Source organism: Hyalella azteca, unplaced genomic scaffold (genome assembly GCF_000764305.2).
Source record: "Hyalella azteca isolate HAZT.00-mixed unplaced genomic scaffold, Hazt_2.0.2 contig17166, whole genome shotgun sequence".
In the NCBI taxonomy this organism is placed as follows: domain Eukaryota; kingdom Metazoa; phylum Arthropoda; class Malacostraca; order Amphipoda; family Hyalellidae; genus Hyalella; species Hyalella azteca.
In genome coordinates this window covers 144,559-161,186 of record NW_025946961.1, presented here as the reverse complement: position 1 = coordinate 161,186, position 16,628 = coordinate 144,559, and the positions used below count along the sequence as shown (strand labels likewise).

Sequence of the window (16,628 nt, the reverse complement as noted above, 5' to 3'; positions counted from 1 at the left end):
GAACAATTGAAGGTTTATAATACCATCAGTGAATCAGAATACCATCATAGTATGATGGAATTCTAGGATGAGAGGTCCTTTTTGCAGTCCGCCGCTGTGTGGCAGTCTAAATACGTTGCTAGGGCCCTTCACCCCCTTGCCAGTGGCAATGGTCTAAGCTCAATGGTCTGACCCCATGGTTTCATTGCAATTCCCTCTAGAAATATGTGGAGTTTTGAAATTGATATAAATAGATCAGTAAAGATTAGAACTGGAAATTTCCATAGTTACTCATGTTGTTCCAAAATGATATTAATGATGTAAAAAATGACAATGACTTACTTTTGTCATCATCAGTTACTCAGCCAGTCAGCCATCTTTCTAGCTCCTGAGTTCATTCCTTTCACTCCTTTGTTTCTCTTTTACCTAGTAACTCATGATGTTAGAACTTTGATGTTCAAATGTTGACAATACTGTCAATATTACACTCAAAATTATTCACAATTGGAACAATTTCCCAATCAAAAATGTTATTCACAAAACACAATCACCCACAGTGCAAGACCGCCTTGTTTACCTACTGCTGGCTGGGCCAGGAGGCAGAGCTGGTGATGACATCACACTCACACAACTGAGTGAGGTGATACATTGCCTGTGACATCACACAATGCAACATATTACTGCACCACAAATAAATAAATTTAAATAATTAGTAATAGAAAATATGTTGCTGGATCACTTTAGACTGTGCCTAAGCAGAATAGGATATTATTATTTTATTAGTCTGACATACTATACAAAACAAGAAAGTAGTTCATTTGCTTGCTGCTGCTGGTGCTGCCATCTGTATGTGGGCCATTCTAGACTTAAAATATGTTTCACATTTTGTTAAATTTCATAAAATTGAATAATTACTACTTATTATTATTAAATATCAACAAATATAGTTCATTCTATGTATTACTAATTATCTTTTTCTTACTCCTCATGACTGTAGTTCTCATGTGTGTAATGGAGAATTCATGTGACAACTTTTAACGTTTTACTTGAAAATTATCATTTCAAGTGATGAATTTCACTTCTAACAAAATATGGGGGTACAACTTCTATGTTAAATTTTAGCCTCAACATATACCTAATGCACAAAATTAGCAATCAATAATTCAAGATTCTTTTGTACCCCATGAACATTACATAAAAAATGCAGCGCCTTGTTTAAACTGGGCAGACCATGGTGGGATAACATTGGCAGCTGCATAGCTGCGGCAGCTGGCTTTGTTTTTAATTCTGAATATGAAATTGAAAGCCCCGGTTTTAAGTCCTTAAGAGCCTAAATCATACTAAAAATTTATGTTTCTGAATGGATTCTAATGCTGTTAACATTAAGAAACTTTGAAGTATCTCTTGTGCAAGAAACACTGGCTAAATAAATTTTAATTCAGAAAAATGTATAAAAAAAAATTTTAAAGACCACGATTTTCATGTGGACTCAAAAGTAGAAAATAATTTTTCAGCAGCTACTGATCTCGGTTTGCTTTCATTCTCTTGGTCTTTTGTATTTCAGTTAAAATATTTTACAACATCTAAAACGAAAAACGTGGGGCGCATATGTATTTAATTGTTTGGTGATTACTTGATATGATGAATATGATGGTTCATTGAACATTTGATAAGTGTATTGCTGATAAAATTAGAAATAGTGGTTGAATTCAAAATTGAAATTAAGGCATGCCTAAATGAAGATGCACCCCACGTTTTTTGTTTTAGATGTAAAATATTTTAACTGAAATACAAAAGACCAAGAGAATGAAAGCAAACAGAGATCAGTAGCTGCTGAAAAATTATTTTCTACTTATGAGTCCACATGAAAAACGTGGTCTTTAAAAATTTTTTTTATACATTTTATTTTCTACTTTTTAGTTTTTTAAGTATTTATTTTCTCATTTTTAGTCCGTTGCTACACACGAAACACGTTGTTGCAAGCCAATTTACTTGACTTGAATCTTGATGTACGTATCGATGATACGAAGCGTATCATCGATATACGCAGTCTAAACAGGAATATCCTCTCGAGGATGACGTGCATTAAAGGTTCCAACCCCTGCTTGTGAGTTCCTTTAGAGTTTATACGCCTGGAAACGTGCTACAAATTATTGATTATTGTATTGTTATCGGGAGCTGAGCTTCCCTAAAAGTTTCAGAGCGCTAGCTAATGGGAAAGTTGGTGAAATATCGATTGCAAGATTTGATCATCACAGACACGAAAGCGAGCTAAGAAAAACGTGGTAAAATGAACGTCACTTGAAAACTGAGTGATCCAAGCAATCAAACTTTGATGGAACCCTAGGTTTTGGAGCGAGTCATTTTTATAAAATTAAAATTTTTTTAACCAAGTGTTTCTTGCATGAGAGATACCTTGAGGTTTCTCAATGTTAAAACAGCATTAAAATCCATGTGTCTCAGAAATTATCCACCAATTTGTCTCCAAAGATCTTTGGATCTTCATCACTCTCATCACCCTTGTCTGTGTGTAAATACCAACTAGCGACCACAGAGCCCAGGCTAACTGAGTGTGAGAGGGTAAAAAAGCAACTGTCACAAGCAACATTTATTTATTGATAACTGTAACATATGTATCAATAACTAATGACTATCAAATATAAGAAGTAGCCTGTTAATTTATTTTTAGTGTAGAATCATGAGTTCTGGTACCATTGAAAATGATTGAATAATTTGTAATTTGATTGATTAATTTGTAATTATAATTATAAACTTTATTTCATTATAAGTTATAATTTGATTAGTAGATATTGGTCGTATGTTGATCAAATGATGGTCAGGCATTGTTGAAAGCAATGAAACAAAATAATGACAGCTTTTTTGGATATTTTTACCATTAAATATTTCTGTGGTAGTACTAATAAAGTATTAATTTAAACTTCTAACTAACAATCATAGTCTGGTCAAACATTCAACCAACATATACAGTATTGTATTGGCAATATGCTTAATTAGTTTCAATCTGTAAAACTGGTACTATGTAACCCAAGTTTTCAACCAAAATTGTACTCATTTCCTTAGACACGTGTATCAATGTTCCTTTACAAAGAATTTGCAATTCAGGTCATTGCTTAAATGAATTGATATTTCCACATCCATATATTTGGGTTTCCAGTTGTTAGCAAATGTGGCTTTATAGAAAAAACTGTCATTTTTATTTGTACATGTATTCTATAACTAGGTACCATAAACTGGGGTAACTTTGACCACTTTTTTTTCAAAATGATGCCATTTTTTTACTAGATAAGTTAAACTTGAATTGAAAATGCAAAATACAGGTCTATACTCTAGCTTTACTCACCATAAATTGCTGGCTCCTGCCTCTCATAGTTTTGATGTAGGTAATTTAAAAAAAGTGATTGTCTTTGTTACCCCAGCTCTTGGGGTTTCTTTGACCGGGTGGTAAAATCAATTTTATTTTTTGGTAAAATAACTCCAAATAACTCCATGCATTGTAGTAGAACTCTTCTAGTTACATATGCAAAAGAAAAATTTTAGGAAAGTGTCATAGTTTGCAAATGGGGGGCGCCGCCCCTTTTGGAAATTAAGTTAAAATTACCATATATAAGACTCTGTAGAGTCTGAAACATAAAGAAAAAAACATTAATAGGTATATCAAACATAAAATATGCTGTCTGGGGTACCTATGGTAATTTTAACTCAATTTCCAAGCCGGTCAATATTACCCTGTCACGGCTGCCATTAGGTGGTCAAAGTTACCCCATTGGGGGGCGGTGCCTCACTTTTGCAAACTATGACACTTTTCTAAAATTTGTCTTTTGCATATGTAACTAGAAGAGTTCCACTACAATGCATCAAAACCTGGAGTTATTTTACCAAAAAATAAAAAAATTGGAGGGGGTACTCTGACAGGCTTTAAATAATAGCTCTTTTTTGTGGGTCACATTTTTAATTTTTTAACCTATTAGATATGCAAACTTTTTAAATCTTTCTATTGTGTTAGGTAGCCTCAGTATTAAGCCTTTATTGCCCATTGACAAAATTTTTCTATGTCAGATAGTTTTCGAGTTTTGGGGGTTTTTGTTAAAAAAACCAAAAGTGGTCAAAGTTACCCCGGGAGTCAAAGTTACCCCAGTTTACGGTACACACTCACAACTCCATCATGAAATCTAAAATTAAAACTGATTGTCATTTTACTGCAAGTGCAGACAAAAGCTGTCCTTGTCCACAAGCTAGCATTGTGTAAGGTGATTTGTAAACAAAGAGTCAAATGATTATCTAAATGGATTCACGATAATGTCTGATTTGTAAAAAAATAAGCTTTATGGTAAATTTAGTGCATGAAGATGGCAAAATGCATTATTGGTTTGCACAATTTGTGGTTGAAAAATGACAGGCTGTTTTTCTGTGTTGTTTTAGCTAAAATCTCAGTATTTTTGTAATGATGTAATTGAGATATGTGTCACTGCAATGCAATTTCAGTACTTAACTTCTGAGTAGGTAAAGTGTTCTCTGAGCAAGATTTTTTTTTCAAAGATTTTAAAGAGCAAGATTCAAATGGTATTAGACTGTATAATGAAAGGTAGTGTTTGGTGGTCCTTGTAAAAGCAAAGTGTTTTTAGCACATTTTCTCATTTATGAAAAAAAGGCGCTATTGTGCTTGTCATGTCTGTCCGTAACTTCTCATGTCCATCCATCCGTCTGTGACTAAACGTCATGGACGGACAAGAAAATGCACTCTCTGTCACTCACTGCAGTGAGTACTGACCTAATTTTTTGTTATTCTGTGTTAGGGTTGCATGCCCAGCAGTACCCCTTCCCCCAGTTCTCAGTTCTTGGATAGCCAAGGAGAAACTATGGCAGTGACTTTTGGGGAACTATGGTATGTGGCCATCCATTTTCCAAAATTCCACTATGGGTTATACTTTTTATTCTCCACTCATGGAATCCACTGATGATCAGTGGATTCCATGTCCATTTATTTTATGATCCCATGTACTTGTCATTTTATGATGAGCTGCTGTGTAGATATTACTGTACTGATTCCATGTACTTGTCATTTTATGATCAGCTGCTGTGTAGATATTACTCACAAAAAATTTAGTAGTCTAGACTGTCTAGTTATGAATGAATAGCTCATATCTGAAGATAAAATCCCATATAGTAACAGGCACAGAAAGCTGCTGATGAAGGCGCTGTGGTAAGAATGAGGGAAGGCAATGGTTATAAATCACCAAGCTGTCAAACTTGACGGCTCATGCGGCTGCCGGCTGGCATGGAATTTTTCTAACCAAAAAGCAAGGAAATAGAGTGGGAGTTATGGGCAGCCAGAGATAATTAATTCTAGCTGACGCCTGGCCATTCCTCGGCCACCTGAATGCTGCCTGTTGCCCCAAATTTCCTGCTGGCTGACATATCATGTTACAGCAACTACAAACTCAAGAGGAGCAACTTGCCAATCTGAGGCCAGAACCAGGGTTGTACATTGTGGTTGTACAGTGTGGAATTCTAGGGGTCATTCATTTTTTGGCAGATGCATATCTATCTCTAGACTGTGATTGATTATGATTTCACCCACTTCCAGACTGTGATTGGTTGGTGGGATTGTGGTGTCATCCACTCCAGACTGAAATTGTCATGTGATGGCTTTTCCAATATGCTATGTGTACTAGTTAATTTAATACCCTCTGGAATTCCTCACTGTCTGTCAGGTCCTGAATATCTCACTCTCAGACTTTGCCACACTCTGACTACCAGCCTTAAGTTAAGTGCTCTAAGAGACTAACAATTGAGAAGAATAAAGACAAATTACAATTAAGCATTCATTATTTACTTGTTAGATACTGGTTTCTAATTTTCAAATTTTTTTTATCCACCTACTATTATTATTATGAACCATAGAGTCATGGAATCTGGGTCTATGACCAGTTCACTACCTTTGTACCTTGGACGATCTTTTGTATGTTATCGAGATGTGAATAAAGCAATTGATCAGCATAGAGAGCTGTTTGGTTTAAAATTGACTCTAAAAAAGTCAGTGAAACTAGAAAACTCTGACCTCACTGCTGAACAGATAAAGCATTTGAATCATCGCCTCAAGTATGGTGTCCTGGATTACAACTGCACAATAGATAATGGTCGCGTTGGAAGGCCAGGAAATGAGTAAGTAATTACCGTATCTTTTTCTAATGACTGAAACCTTATTGTTAAAATTTATTAGCTCAATGACTTGTGTACATTTAGACATTATTGGCATGAAATGTACCTAATTCATTTTTGATGGGACACAATCAGTCACATAATTTGAACCTCATTATTAAGAACTATAATTTCATTCATTAAATGAACTTCCTCCATCTACTTAGTGCATCTCAGATCTCCTAGTATAACTTTAATTTGTGTTTGCAGTTATAAAATTATTTCATTGTAGTTTACATTTCAAAGCCGATAGTAATGATGTAATAAAAAATAAAATTCTTTACTCAAAATTTATATTTCAAGTCTTTTCTGAAAAATAAAGTTTTTTTTAACTACATTGTTTAAATGCCTATAATTACATGTTTTTTGTATTTAAATCCTAATTAATTTTTGAGCAAAACTCTATGTATAATACAATCTCAATTAAAAAATTTTGGGTATATATATATATATACTCTGGTATGTATGTCATCATGCTTGACATGGTCTAAAAGATGTAAATAACAGGTCAATGCACAATGCATCTAATTGGAGAAACTCATTTTTTTTTTGTGAATTTTCAACACATAAATTTTTATTGTATTAAAAATGATTTTTCAAATTTTCCATTTTATTCTAATATTTTCATAAACTGTTATTTTCATAAACTGTTTATATTTTCATAAACTGTTTATTTATATTTTCATAAACTTGAAAAAAACTTGAAACTTGAACTTGTTTTTATTTATGGCTGATTCCACAGTCATGTCCAATTGTTCATCCAGGCTGCTCAAGAATTTAAAGTTGTGTTCTTTCTATTACAGTGAGAGATGCGACTTGAGTGTGAGTCTACGCATAAATTCAGATGGGACTGAATTGGTTGTACAAGATACCCACATTCATGAGTTTAACAACAAGAAGGGCTTTGGAAAGGTTTGTTGTCAATAAAATTATTATTTAAGGTAAATTTGGAATTTGAATTACTACCGGTATGTAGTTTTGGGTGAACTTTTTCCATTTTCATTATATATATTATATACCTATACATGTAATGAAAAAATTCCTAGTTAACATAAGGTATTGGAGCTTTTCATTTAAAAATTAATTTCCTGTGTGATTATTAGTTACTGCTGTAAAACAGAGTGACTTCATCAGTTTTGACTTTGAGAAAAGAAAACCCTATAACTCAAAAAGTTATTGAATTTAGAAAAATTGTATTGATGGCTCTTGAAGTACGGTACCATGAAATAACCTACAATTGCAATAAAGTGTTTGAGTGAGCCCATATTGTTGATCAAAACTAACAGGTCATTCATATTTGTTGAAGCTATTTTGAATTTTTTTTTTTTTTTTGCAAGTTCCACAATCATTTTAATAGCTGAGCATGTGACTTCTTGTTGGAAATGAATTACAAGTTTCTAATGTTCTACATTTAATGTTTAACCTTCCCTAAAATGACCTGATGCATCCCATAATATTAACAGGCAGTACCAACTCCAACACCCAATGTCATGGCTATGGCTCCATTGTCAAGCACGAGAAGCATTCCCAAAAGTGATTCCGAAGTTTTGACAGACCTCTCATCATCTCTGAACCCAGCTTTACTGGCAGCATCTCTTGCAGCTGCAGCTGCAGCCGCAGCAGGCCCTAGTGCTCTTAGTCCTCAAGCATGTGCTTTGTTGAACTTACCTAATATGGCAAGAGTAGCGTGCCCTGTTAAATCAAACCCCGTAACTAACGATTTCTCTCAGCCCGCACCTTCAGTGATGTCTTCCACTCCTGCACCTAAAAGTGCTACACTGCAAACTCTTGGCAAAAGCAGCAGCACTCCAATGATGTACATGTCTGTCGCATCACCACTGCCAGGCCAACTTCTCATACCATCTTTCTATTCATCCAAATCTCCATCTGGTAACATAACCTTCAATTCTACTGGCAGTAGAAACTCCCCAATGATTAGCAACTCTGCCCGAACTAACCTTATAAGTAGTAAGCCGCACTTCATGAGTACCTCAAGTTCTAACGCAAACACTACGGCAAATGCTCACTTGTTGTTGCATTCCAACAATCCTACACTGCCAGGCAGCCGGCCTCCCGGTCAGGAGAAATTGACCATGAAGTTCAAGAAGTCACAGTTCTCACCCAATGAAATGGTTGTCGTGGGCAGTGCCCGAGACGCATTGGAGCGACAGGACTACCAGTAAGTTTTTCACGTTTTCACAGTACCATTTAATGCTGGCATCAAGTTTTATTTTACAATTGTCTGTTACCCAAGTAGGTATATATTTCCTGGTGAAATTTCAAGACTTCCAGGTGAAATTTCATGATGTTCCTATATGAGTGTTGCTTGTATATGGAGTGTAGTATATATTTTATTTTAAAGAATACTTTGACTTCGGTTCTATAGGTACAGTGTACTCGGTATCCTGTATTAGAATTGTGCATTGTCTCAACTGTCGTTTTATGCAAATTTGGCACAATGCTAGCAAGAAAATTACGAACATATGTGAGGTTATTGTTCTTTTTTTTGAGAAATTTAACATTATTTGCTCCTCAAGGCAAGTGGATCGAGTGACTCCAAAGACTCACACCAAGAAAACACCAGGCTATGGTCCAGACACATGTACGGGTGGTCGCATCAAAGCTGTAATAGCACACCTGCTTGAAAAAGTCAACAATTCCAACAACAGCCTCTCCATCACCCAAGTCCTCTCGCCTATTGCTTCATCTAAGCCAAAGTCTCAGTCACTATTGCTTCCAAAACAGACGAAACAATCAAATATTCCCACCTCTTCTGCACCTGCCATTCTCAACGAAAATCCAGGGACGGTGTTGCTTGCTGGTCGCCTTGTTCCTGCCGGCATCACGCTCACTCCCGCGTCTAGCTCCGCCCCTGCTGCTATCCAAACATCTCAAGTTCCTGGCAAGCAACAAACCGCTGCTCCACCCGCATCATATAACATCAAACGACTTCAAGATAAAATTCGGGCAGAGAAGGCTGAAAAAGCGGCTATGAAGGTCAAAGCCAAGTCAAAGCAATTGTCTTATCTTCACAGCAACAAGCCTCCTCGCTCCGTTGGCAGACCTGTGGGCAGCACAAACTCAGCTCGCGTCTCCACGAAAATCAGTAATTATACCGATGTAAGTGTCCATTTCAAAGCAAATTTGAATTGTCACGCGTCAGTTCAGTTATCAGTCACATATTAATCTCATTGTTACTAAGTCATGATTCATTTTATTTTTCGATGACTAAAATAAGTGCCTTTTATCAAAACGTGAATACTTCTTGCAGGAGAAAGTTGCAGGGGCACTGATTAGTAGCAGTAGCAAAGCAGCGCTGAGTGGTACTCAGGTCAACCGCAAGATGCGCAAGTGCCGTCAACGCCCTGGCCCTGTTGCTGATGGAAGTTCAGTGAAGCAACAGAGAGCCCAGCTCGACAACCCCGACAAGCTCCTTCCTATTGACACAGGTTTGCTCTCTTATTCTACGAAGCATTTATCGTGGCGTCTGGTTAGAACGAACTTCGAGAGCACGTCACACATAAGATTAATAGCAAGCAAAAAATGAATAGACACTAGAAATGATGGGAACAGATGAAATGACTTAAGCACTAGATTCCTAGGCTCTAGGAAATAGTTCCATCCTTATACTGAGTAGGTAGGTAGTATTCATAACCTATTTCCTCACGATTAAAGTGTAATATATGCTCTCTAGGACATCAGACTACTTTTTTTCAAGCTCTGCATCACTGCTTAGCAAATGCTAAACAATGAAGCTTTCTGTCAGGACCGTTCGTGTGTTAGTAAATGACGTTTGTTCCGTATTTATGAGTGTGGTGTGATGATGTTCAGTGTGGTTGTAGGTTTGTGTTAGTGCAGTATTGTTTAATTTCTTAGCAGTGTACTTGTTGATTTAGTGAACGCTACTTTCTATCAGTCGCCTGCTGTCTAGACCTCAAAGAGTGTAGTAAGGTACAACACACGGCTCACACACGGCTGCAGAAGAATGAGTGCGTTTTAAGTCAGGTACAGCTGGTACGTTGTTCGTTAAAAAGTTTAACAGTGTTTGTTAGGAGACTGAGTTCAAGAAGTTTTTTTCTCATTTGTTCTCTGTGCAATACAATGGCTCTGTATAAATGCATATTTTTATGTTCTTTAGTTGACAGGACAACGCTCGTTAAATTGGAGCGACGTGTGGAAACTTTTGTTATTGAATGGTAAACGTAGGGTGGGATCTATGTCTTAGCTAGTGTCAATTATAATTAGAAGTGTATGGTGTACTGGGCGCTTGGAAATAATAATCATGTTGTTTATAGTCTGGAAGGTTCGGAAAGTTTGGAGCGAGAGTGATAGACTATGTAGACTTATTTTTTGTATAAGTGAGTTTACGAAAAATTTTGCATGACAGGATCTTGAGTTGGTGGTGCGCAGAGCAGAACAATAGGTTCTGCTCTTCAGATGGCTGCATCAGTGGTAGAGTTGGTTGTGTTTCAGAAGTGGCAATTGTTTGCCTATTTACCCGAGTTGCGTATTGCCCAGTGCAGAGCGGTTTTAGAGTTAATGATGCGCGTTGACTTGAGTGGGGGTGACGCTTTCGTTTATTGCGAATTTTTGCTTGCGCCCTAACGTTTGTGAGCATTATGTATGAACAGAGTTGTATGCAGGCTATTTGAAACGATATTGCAGAAGTTGTGCGTGGACTTGTTCAAATTTCATTGCATTGATTTTTTGATTGTGTGTAACCTAATAGAACTGATATGCATAGTTGTGTGTTGCCTAATTGCAGAATTTGTGCGCGGCCTGCTGGTGTTATTAAAGTGGCATGATATTTTGAAGCTTTGGTGTGTTTTAATTTAAATTATATTGCAGAGCTTGGCGAGAACACAAAGCAACGCCTGGCACAGCGCGCTCTAGTCCAGCTACTGAGAACTGTCACGCGTCTGCCGATGGTACAGTTCTGCCACGCCATGGACACCTTCGCTACTCTCAATGACGCGTTGCGCCTCAAGCAGCGCGTCGAACTCTCACTACGCAGCCCACAATCCGGTATTTATTATGTCTTACCTTGTTCTTAGCTCCGTTTTAAGCCTTTACTTCACTTTGGTATTTGAATTATCCTCATCTTTTTGGTGCATACTTCTGAATCTTGTGTGTTTTATCACCTATAGTTCGTTATCACCTCAGTTTCATCGTGCATCGACGATCCCCGACGTAATAGACTATTTCTTCTTTCTCGTGTAATAAAATGAGAGTTATTCATCATTGCTGCCAACTTTTGAACGCGTCATTCCAGTATTATTGATATTAAGCCAATTTTTAATTTCAGAAGATGATGGATCGTTCACGCTGCTTGGCTGTAACGTTGAAGATGATCTCAGCATAAGCCAGAAGAGGAGGAGGATGCTGGAACAAGTGTCATTTGCAGACTCGGATCTCAAAGGAGCTGAAGGCCTCGTGCCGTTAGCTGACACATCCGACGATGTAGTCGTCTTGGCGTCTTCGGTCGCTAACAAAATCAACGCACAAAGCGAAGTAATTGACCTCGTTGATGATAACATTTCGAAACAGAAACTCGGTGTCAACAAGAACTATGGAGGAGAGAACGGCACTGACAAACGAAAGCACGATGCCCCTGACGAAAGTTCTGGAAACAAGCGCAGCAAAGAGTCTTAAATTTAACCTTCTATGTTATCAGTCCCACTGGAACGACATTGATTTAGCCTTATTTTTTAATCCCTTGATTCTCTGTCATACTCCCGATTCATTTCTTCTATGCCCTTTAATAGGAGTGTTGTACAGGAGAAAAGTTAATTTGCTGATTTTGAGGACTTCAATACGCAGTTTTTTTCAAAGCGGGTTTGTTCGATAGAAAGATTCCAACTATGGGGTATGTACGATTTGTAAATTCAATGATTACTTCAAATGTTTCTCTATTTTTAATTTTCTTGCTACCCAAATTACTGATGAAGTGATTTTCTAGCTATTAGTAAATTCTAAATGCATCAGTAACTAATGTTAAGGTTGGAAGATTACAAAATTATTCATGGATTTTCGTGGTTATATTTCAAAATGACTTGTCTCAGCCAAGTTTCACCGTCATTTTGTAATGGAGCAAAACTCTATTTATGGATCATATTCTGCCAGTGTCGATATTACATCAAGCATTTAACATAACAATGCCACTTGTAAATAATCTCGAACGGAACTTGTGAGGGCATTCAAAAGTGAAGCTTATGACTAATCATGAAATATTTATCATCCAGATTTCACTAGTAATACGTTTATTGGTACGGTATTTCTCGTAATAGGAACGACTTAGAATTATTCCTCCGTGTCAACGTTCCAATGAATGTAGTGTGTAGCAGTGATTATGTTTCATATTTCATCTCGGTATTGTACTCTTTGTAATTCTTGATTTTCCTCGATGACTAGTTCATGAGTTAGAAGAAGTAGGGAGATTTCAGTGTGCACAGTTGAAGCACTGATTAACTAGATTCGAGTTTGTCTATAGAGTTCCATTTAATTTACGATGATGTCCGCGTTTCGTTTCGTTTGGATTCTGATTTAGGATTTGTCGGCCTTTTGATGCTTGTAGCTTGCATTTATTTGTATAAGTATGAAAAATAATTCATGGCTGTTAAATAACATTGGCCTTCTGTTCAAGTGCGCGAATTCGTGCTACCGAGCACGACCTACTTGGGCTGTAACTCTGGTGGTTGATCACTGAGCTTTAGTATTAACCATGCCAACTTTAGGTGCTAGTCGAGTTGCTCTGTGCGATCGTGAATAAGAGAAAATAGATAAGATAAATCATTCTCTAAAGTTATACGGCAAAGTTTCCTTCGGCTGCGTTGTACTGATCCGCAAATTTTTCGTGGCATGACGTGCGTGAGACTCCGCACAAATGAACTTGCCGAAATAGGACACAGATTCTTTGGATGCATGATGTATTACCTGCACCGATATTTTTATAAAATATATATTTATTGATACAGATGGGATTTAAGGACATGAAACTAGAATCCTTACTCTGATTGGTCGTTACATATTTGTAAACTTAGCATCACACGTGCGTTCAACAATGGTTTGAAATTTTGCCTGAGTTCTGCAATTCAGGAGGTTAATGAATCCTTTTAATTTAAATTTCGCACTTAGGATATATTATCTCGTGGCGCAATTTTCCTTACAGATTGTTTTACGTATTGTATGGTATTGTTTCTGCTTAGTTGAATATAGGTTGTCGTTTCTAATCTTAACGTACTGCTCACTGCCATGCTGTGCTAGCTCGAGATGAGAAGAATTCGGACTAATCCACGGAGCTGTAATTTACATTTAACTATGCTTCCAGTCATTCCAAGATTGTGACTTGATGATGGATAGATAATATTTAGATTTATGGTAACCTATTGTTCTATCGTTGCACATCCTTGCTGAGGAATAATCGTTAATTCTTATGCATAATAATGACCTTTTTCATCTTAGCTCCGAATTTGGCACCTTACTGTAAACTCGTTAAAATTTTAACATTTTCAGTATGGAGATTCTCACTAATTCATCAAACTTTGATGTCACCCACGTGGTCATCAGTCAAGCTTTCGATTACTTTGAAGGTAAATGAATTAAATTTTAATCATATCGAGCTTCATGTGGACATTTTCATGTGTGCCTTGTTGTCGGATTGAAGTACTGTAGTATCGTTAGTTTTATATGTAATGGTCAGTAAGGGAAGGAGAGTTAGTGTTTATCAGCTTTCACAAGCGGTGCTACCGTGTATAAAATTAGGAAATTAGTGCGATGTTAGTTAACCTTTACGCGCGCAGTATTTGTGTCGTTGAAGTTTCAGGAAGGAAATGTACTCGGTTTAAATGTCACGCAACTTCAGAAAATCCCTGTCAAGAGTAAGGAGCTAAATTATTTATAGTTTTCTTAAGGAGTTTTGTGCTTGTTTAATTATGGGAAGTCTGATTTAAGGTGAACTTAATATTAAGCCAGTGTAATGTGTACGGAATATTCTTAATGATTGTCTAGCCTCATTTTAACTTAACATGGAAAGAGCTTCTGGTGTTACAATCTTGCTTTTGAAATGCATAAGCAGTGTTTATCGAGTTGATATGTATATTATTTCTTGTTTTAGGTACACTCGTCTAATTTTGCCACATTTTTACCTTCTTTATTCAAAATCTGGAGAAGCTAAAATCGTGTATTATATGCGAACCATAACAAACTTTATTAGTCTAAAATTTTAACATCTTTGTTACTCGTCGAGGGATTCTGATCGTTTTCCTTTCTATTTTGTAAAAGTTTTTCATCATATTTTACTCCCACTCTCGGCATGCTGCGTTTCATGACGACTTCTATGAGCTCCGCTAGGACGTATAACATAACTTACTTTATAGTTTATTTTCCTGGAGACACGCTTTTGTATGTTCAACTGAACCTCAAATCCAGCATAACTACAGCTTCGCGTCAGTTTCCTTATCACTGCATTTTACGTACTTAATTTAGTTGTTTTATTTCATTGCCATCACATCGTGCGTGAGCGCATGCATCGGACATGGCAATAATGTGTCAATGTGTGCCCCAAACAGTGAGCGCTGTAGAGCAATTATCTTGGTTAATTTTTTTATTTGGTGCAGCAGCTTGCTAATTCTTGATCTGTTTAGTATTCAGATGTTTCTTTTATTTTCTTTCATGCAAAATTAAAAGCATCATCACACGTTGTTTCAGTGATGAAGTCTCAATTATAGGTATTGCTGGTATTTTTTTAACCTCGATAAAGCCGCCTTGTAACCGATACATTTTTTCAACTTTGAATGGTAATACGTGTGCATTCAGGTAATAAAATTCACTAATTGTGTACTGAGTTGATTTCATTTAACCTTCAACACAATTTTCTCCCGCATTACAGTTCAACTTCTCACAGCAAATAAAGCTAACCCTCGTCGTGTGCTAAATCACCATAATTTTATTCCCATAAGTATGTCCATACTCGTTCGAAGAGCTCTTCAAACTCGATACTTCTTGTAGAAATGGAATGGATCTATCATCTGCGAGTGATTAGTGGCATTAATTGTCATTTTATGTTCCCAAGGTTGACTGCAAGCGAAGGATACACTACTTGTAAGATTTAAAAAAGTCCATTTTAGTTAAGGTTTTCTTGCTCTCTGATCATTTACGGCGTAAAATAAATTTTCGGAGATGCATGAGAACATCAATTGACGCAGCACGAAGTTCGGCCCAAGCCTGCAATTTATTGCTGTGAAGTTCCCGTTTCGGCGCCATTGGGATAGTGACGTCTGAAGTGGAATGTCGGGCAGACGGCATGCTATGCCTTTTCCGTTTAATTTTCATGCCTAAAAACGTTCGAATAGTACACTTTCTGTTCGTGTGCATTTGCGCATGATATCCTTCTGTTTAATTCCGTAACCACTATACAAAGTCAAGCGGTTTGCTATTAATAGCAATGGTCATTAATTATAGTCTGTTTTCTATTATAATAATAATATATTAAAATGTTCGAGTTGTATATCAAGTTTATGCCCCAGATGCCAGCACCATCATGCATGTCTATGAAGTTTGTACGTATTAATCCAATTACTGATTGCGTGATTTTTCTCTTATGTAAGGCCTATATCACAAGATTTGACGTAACGTAATAACGAGTTCGATTTCTTTATTTTACGCAATTTGTGTATCTTAAAAATGCATATGATAGTTAATTAATATTTCTGCTAAGGCAGTTGGTGTTAGGCTTTGAAATAGTTCTTTCTCCCAGAAGCCTTCAGGCAAAGGGTAGCAAATAAAAACAAGGTCCAGTTGCAAAAAGGATTTGTACGCAAAAAAATTTGCTACCTTCTAAATAAAATATGAAACTATCGTAGAGTCATCCAATTCTCTTTCAAATTATTTAGATGTGCCCCACTGTCAGACTATCCTTCTCTCAATGGTATTTCCTATCAGTTTATTTAACGTCAATGCATTCATACGCTCAGTATAAAAACGACACTACATTTTTTGATGTTTTACATTGAATCAGTTCAAATTTTTAAAGTAAATTTTCGCATTTTTATTAAATATTTGAGAAAATCTGTAAGATATCTATGGGAATTCCTTAATCACTGTTTACGTATTAAATTATAAAATTGCTGGAAGTGTATCATGATTAAAAAACGTATTCAAGAGTAACTTGATTAAATACTATATTTAAATCCGATGCTAAGTTATTATAGCGACACGGAGAACGCGCCCGAGTCAGCATCATTCGCGACATCGATTGTTCTTTGTTTACTATAGATTTATAGAATAAAAAGAGAGCAGTGAGGTAGCTTTAACAACACCTGTTGCTTGTGAATGAAATGCGCTACTCAAGGCCGATTAAAGCTGCCTCACTGCTGCTCCTGCACACATGCGTGTGAGCTTTGCAGTGATCGATACCTCGTGTGTGTGTGTAT

At 36.6% G+C, this 16,628-nt stretch overlaps 1 protein-coding gene across 2 annotated transcripts; it reads left to right on the top strand.

The window, feature by feature from the left end:
• Positions 1-5,884: 5,884 nt before the first annotated feature.
• LOC108671486 lies at positions 5,885-15,036 on the top strand. 2 transcript variants are annotated; one of them, XM_018159039.2, is made up of 7 exons: positions 5,885-6,162; positions 7,002-7,110; positions 7,662-8,377; positions 8,736-9,318; positions 9,470-9,647; positions 11,047-11,223; positions 11,507-15,036. In XM_018159039.2, the coding sequence occupies exons 1-7, from the start codon at positions 5,891-5,893 to the stop codon at positions 11,848-11,850; spliced, it is 2,379 nt and encodes a 792-aa protein (XP_018014528.2). In that variant the 5' UTR covers positions 5,885-5,890; the 3' UTR covers positions 11,851-15,036. The 2 variants fall into 2 exon arrangements, with proteins under 2 accessions (XP_018014528.2, XP_018014527.2); XM_018159038.2 differs by having other exon boundaries at positions 11,504-15,036.
• The last annotated feature ends 1,592 nt before the right edge of the window (positions 15,037-16,628 follow it).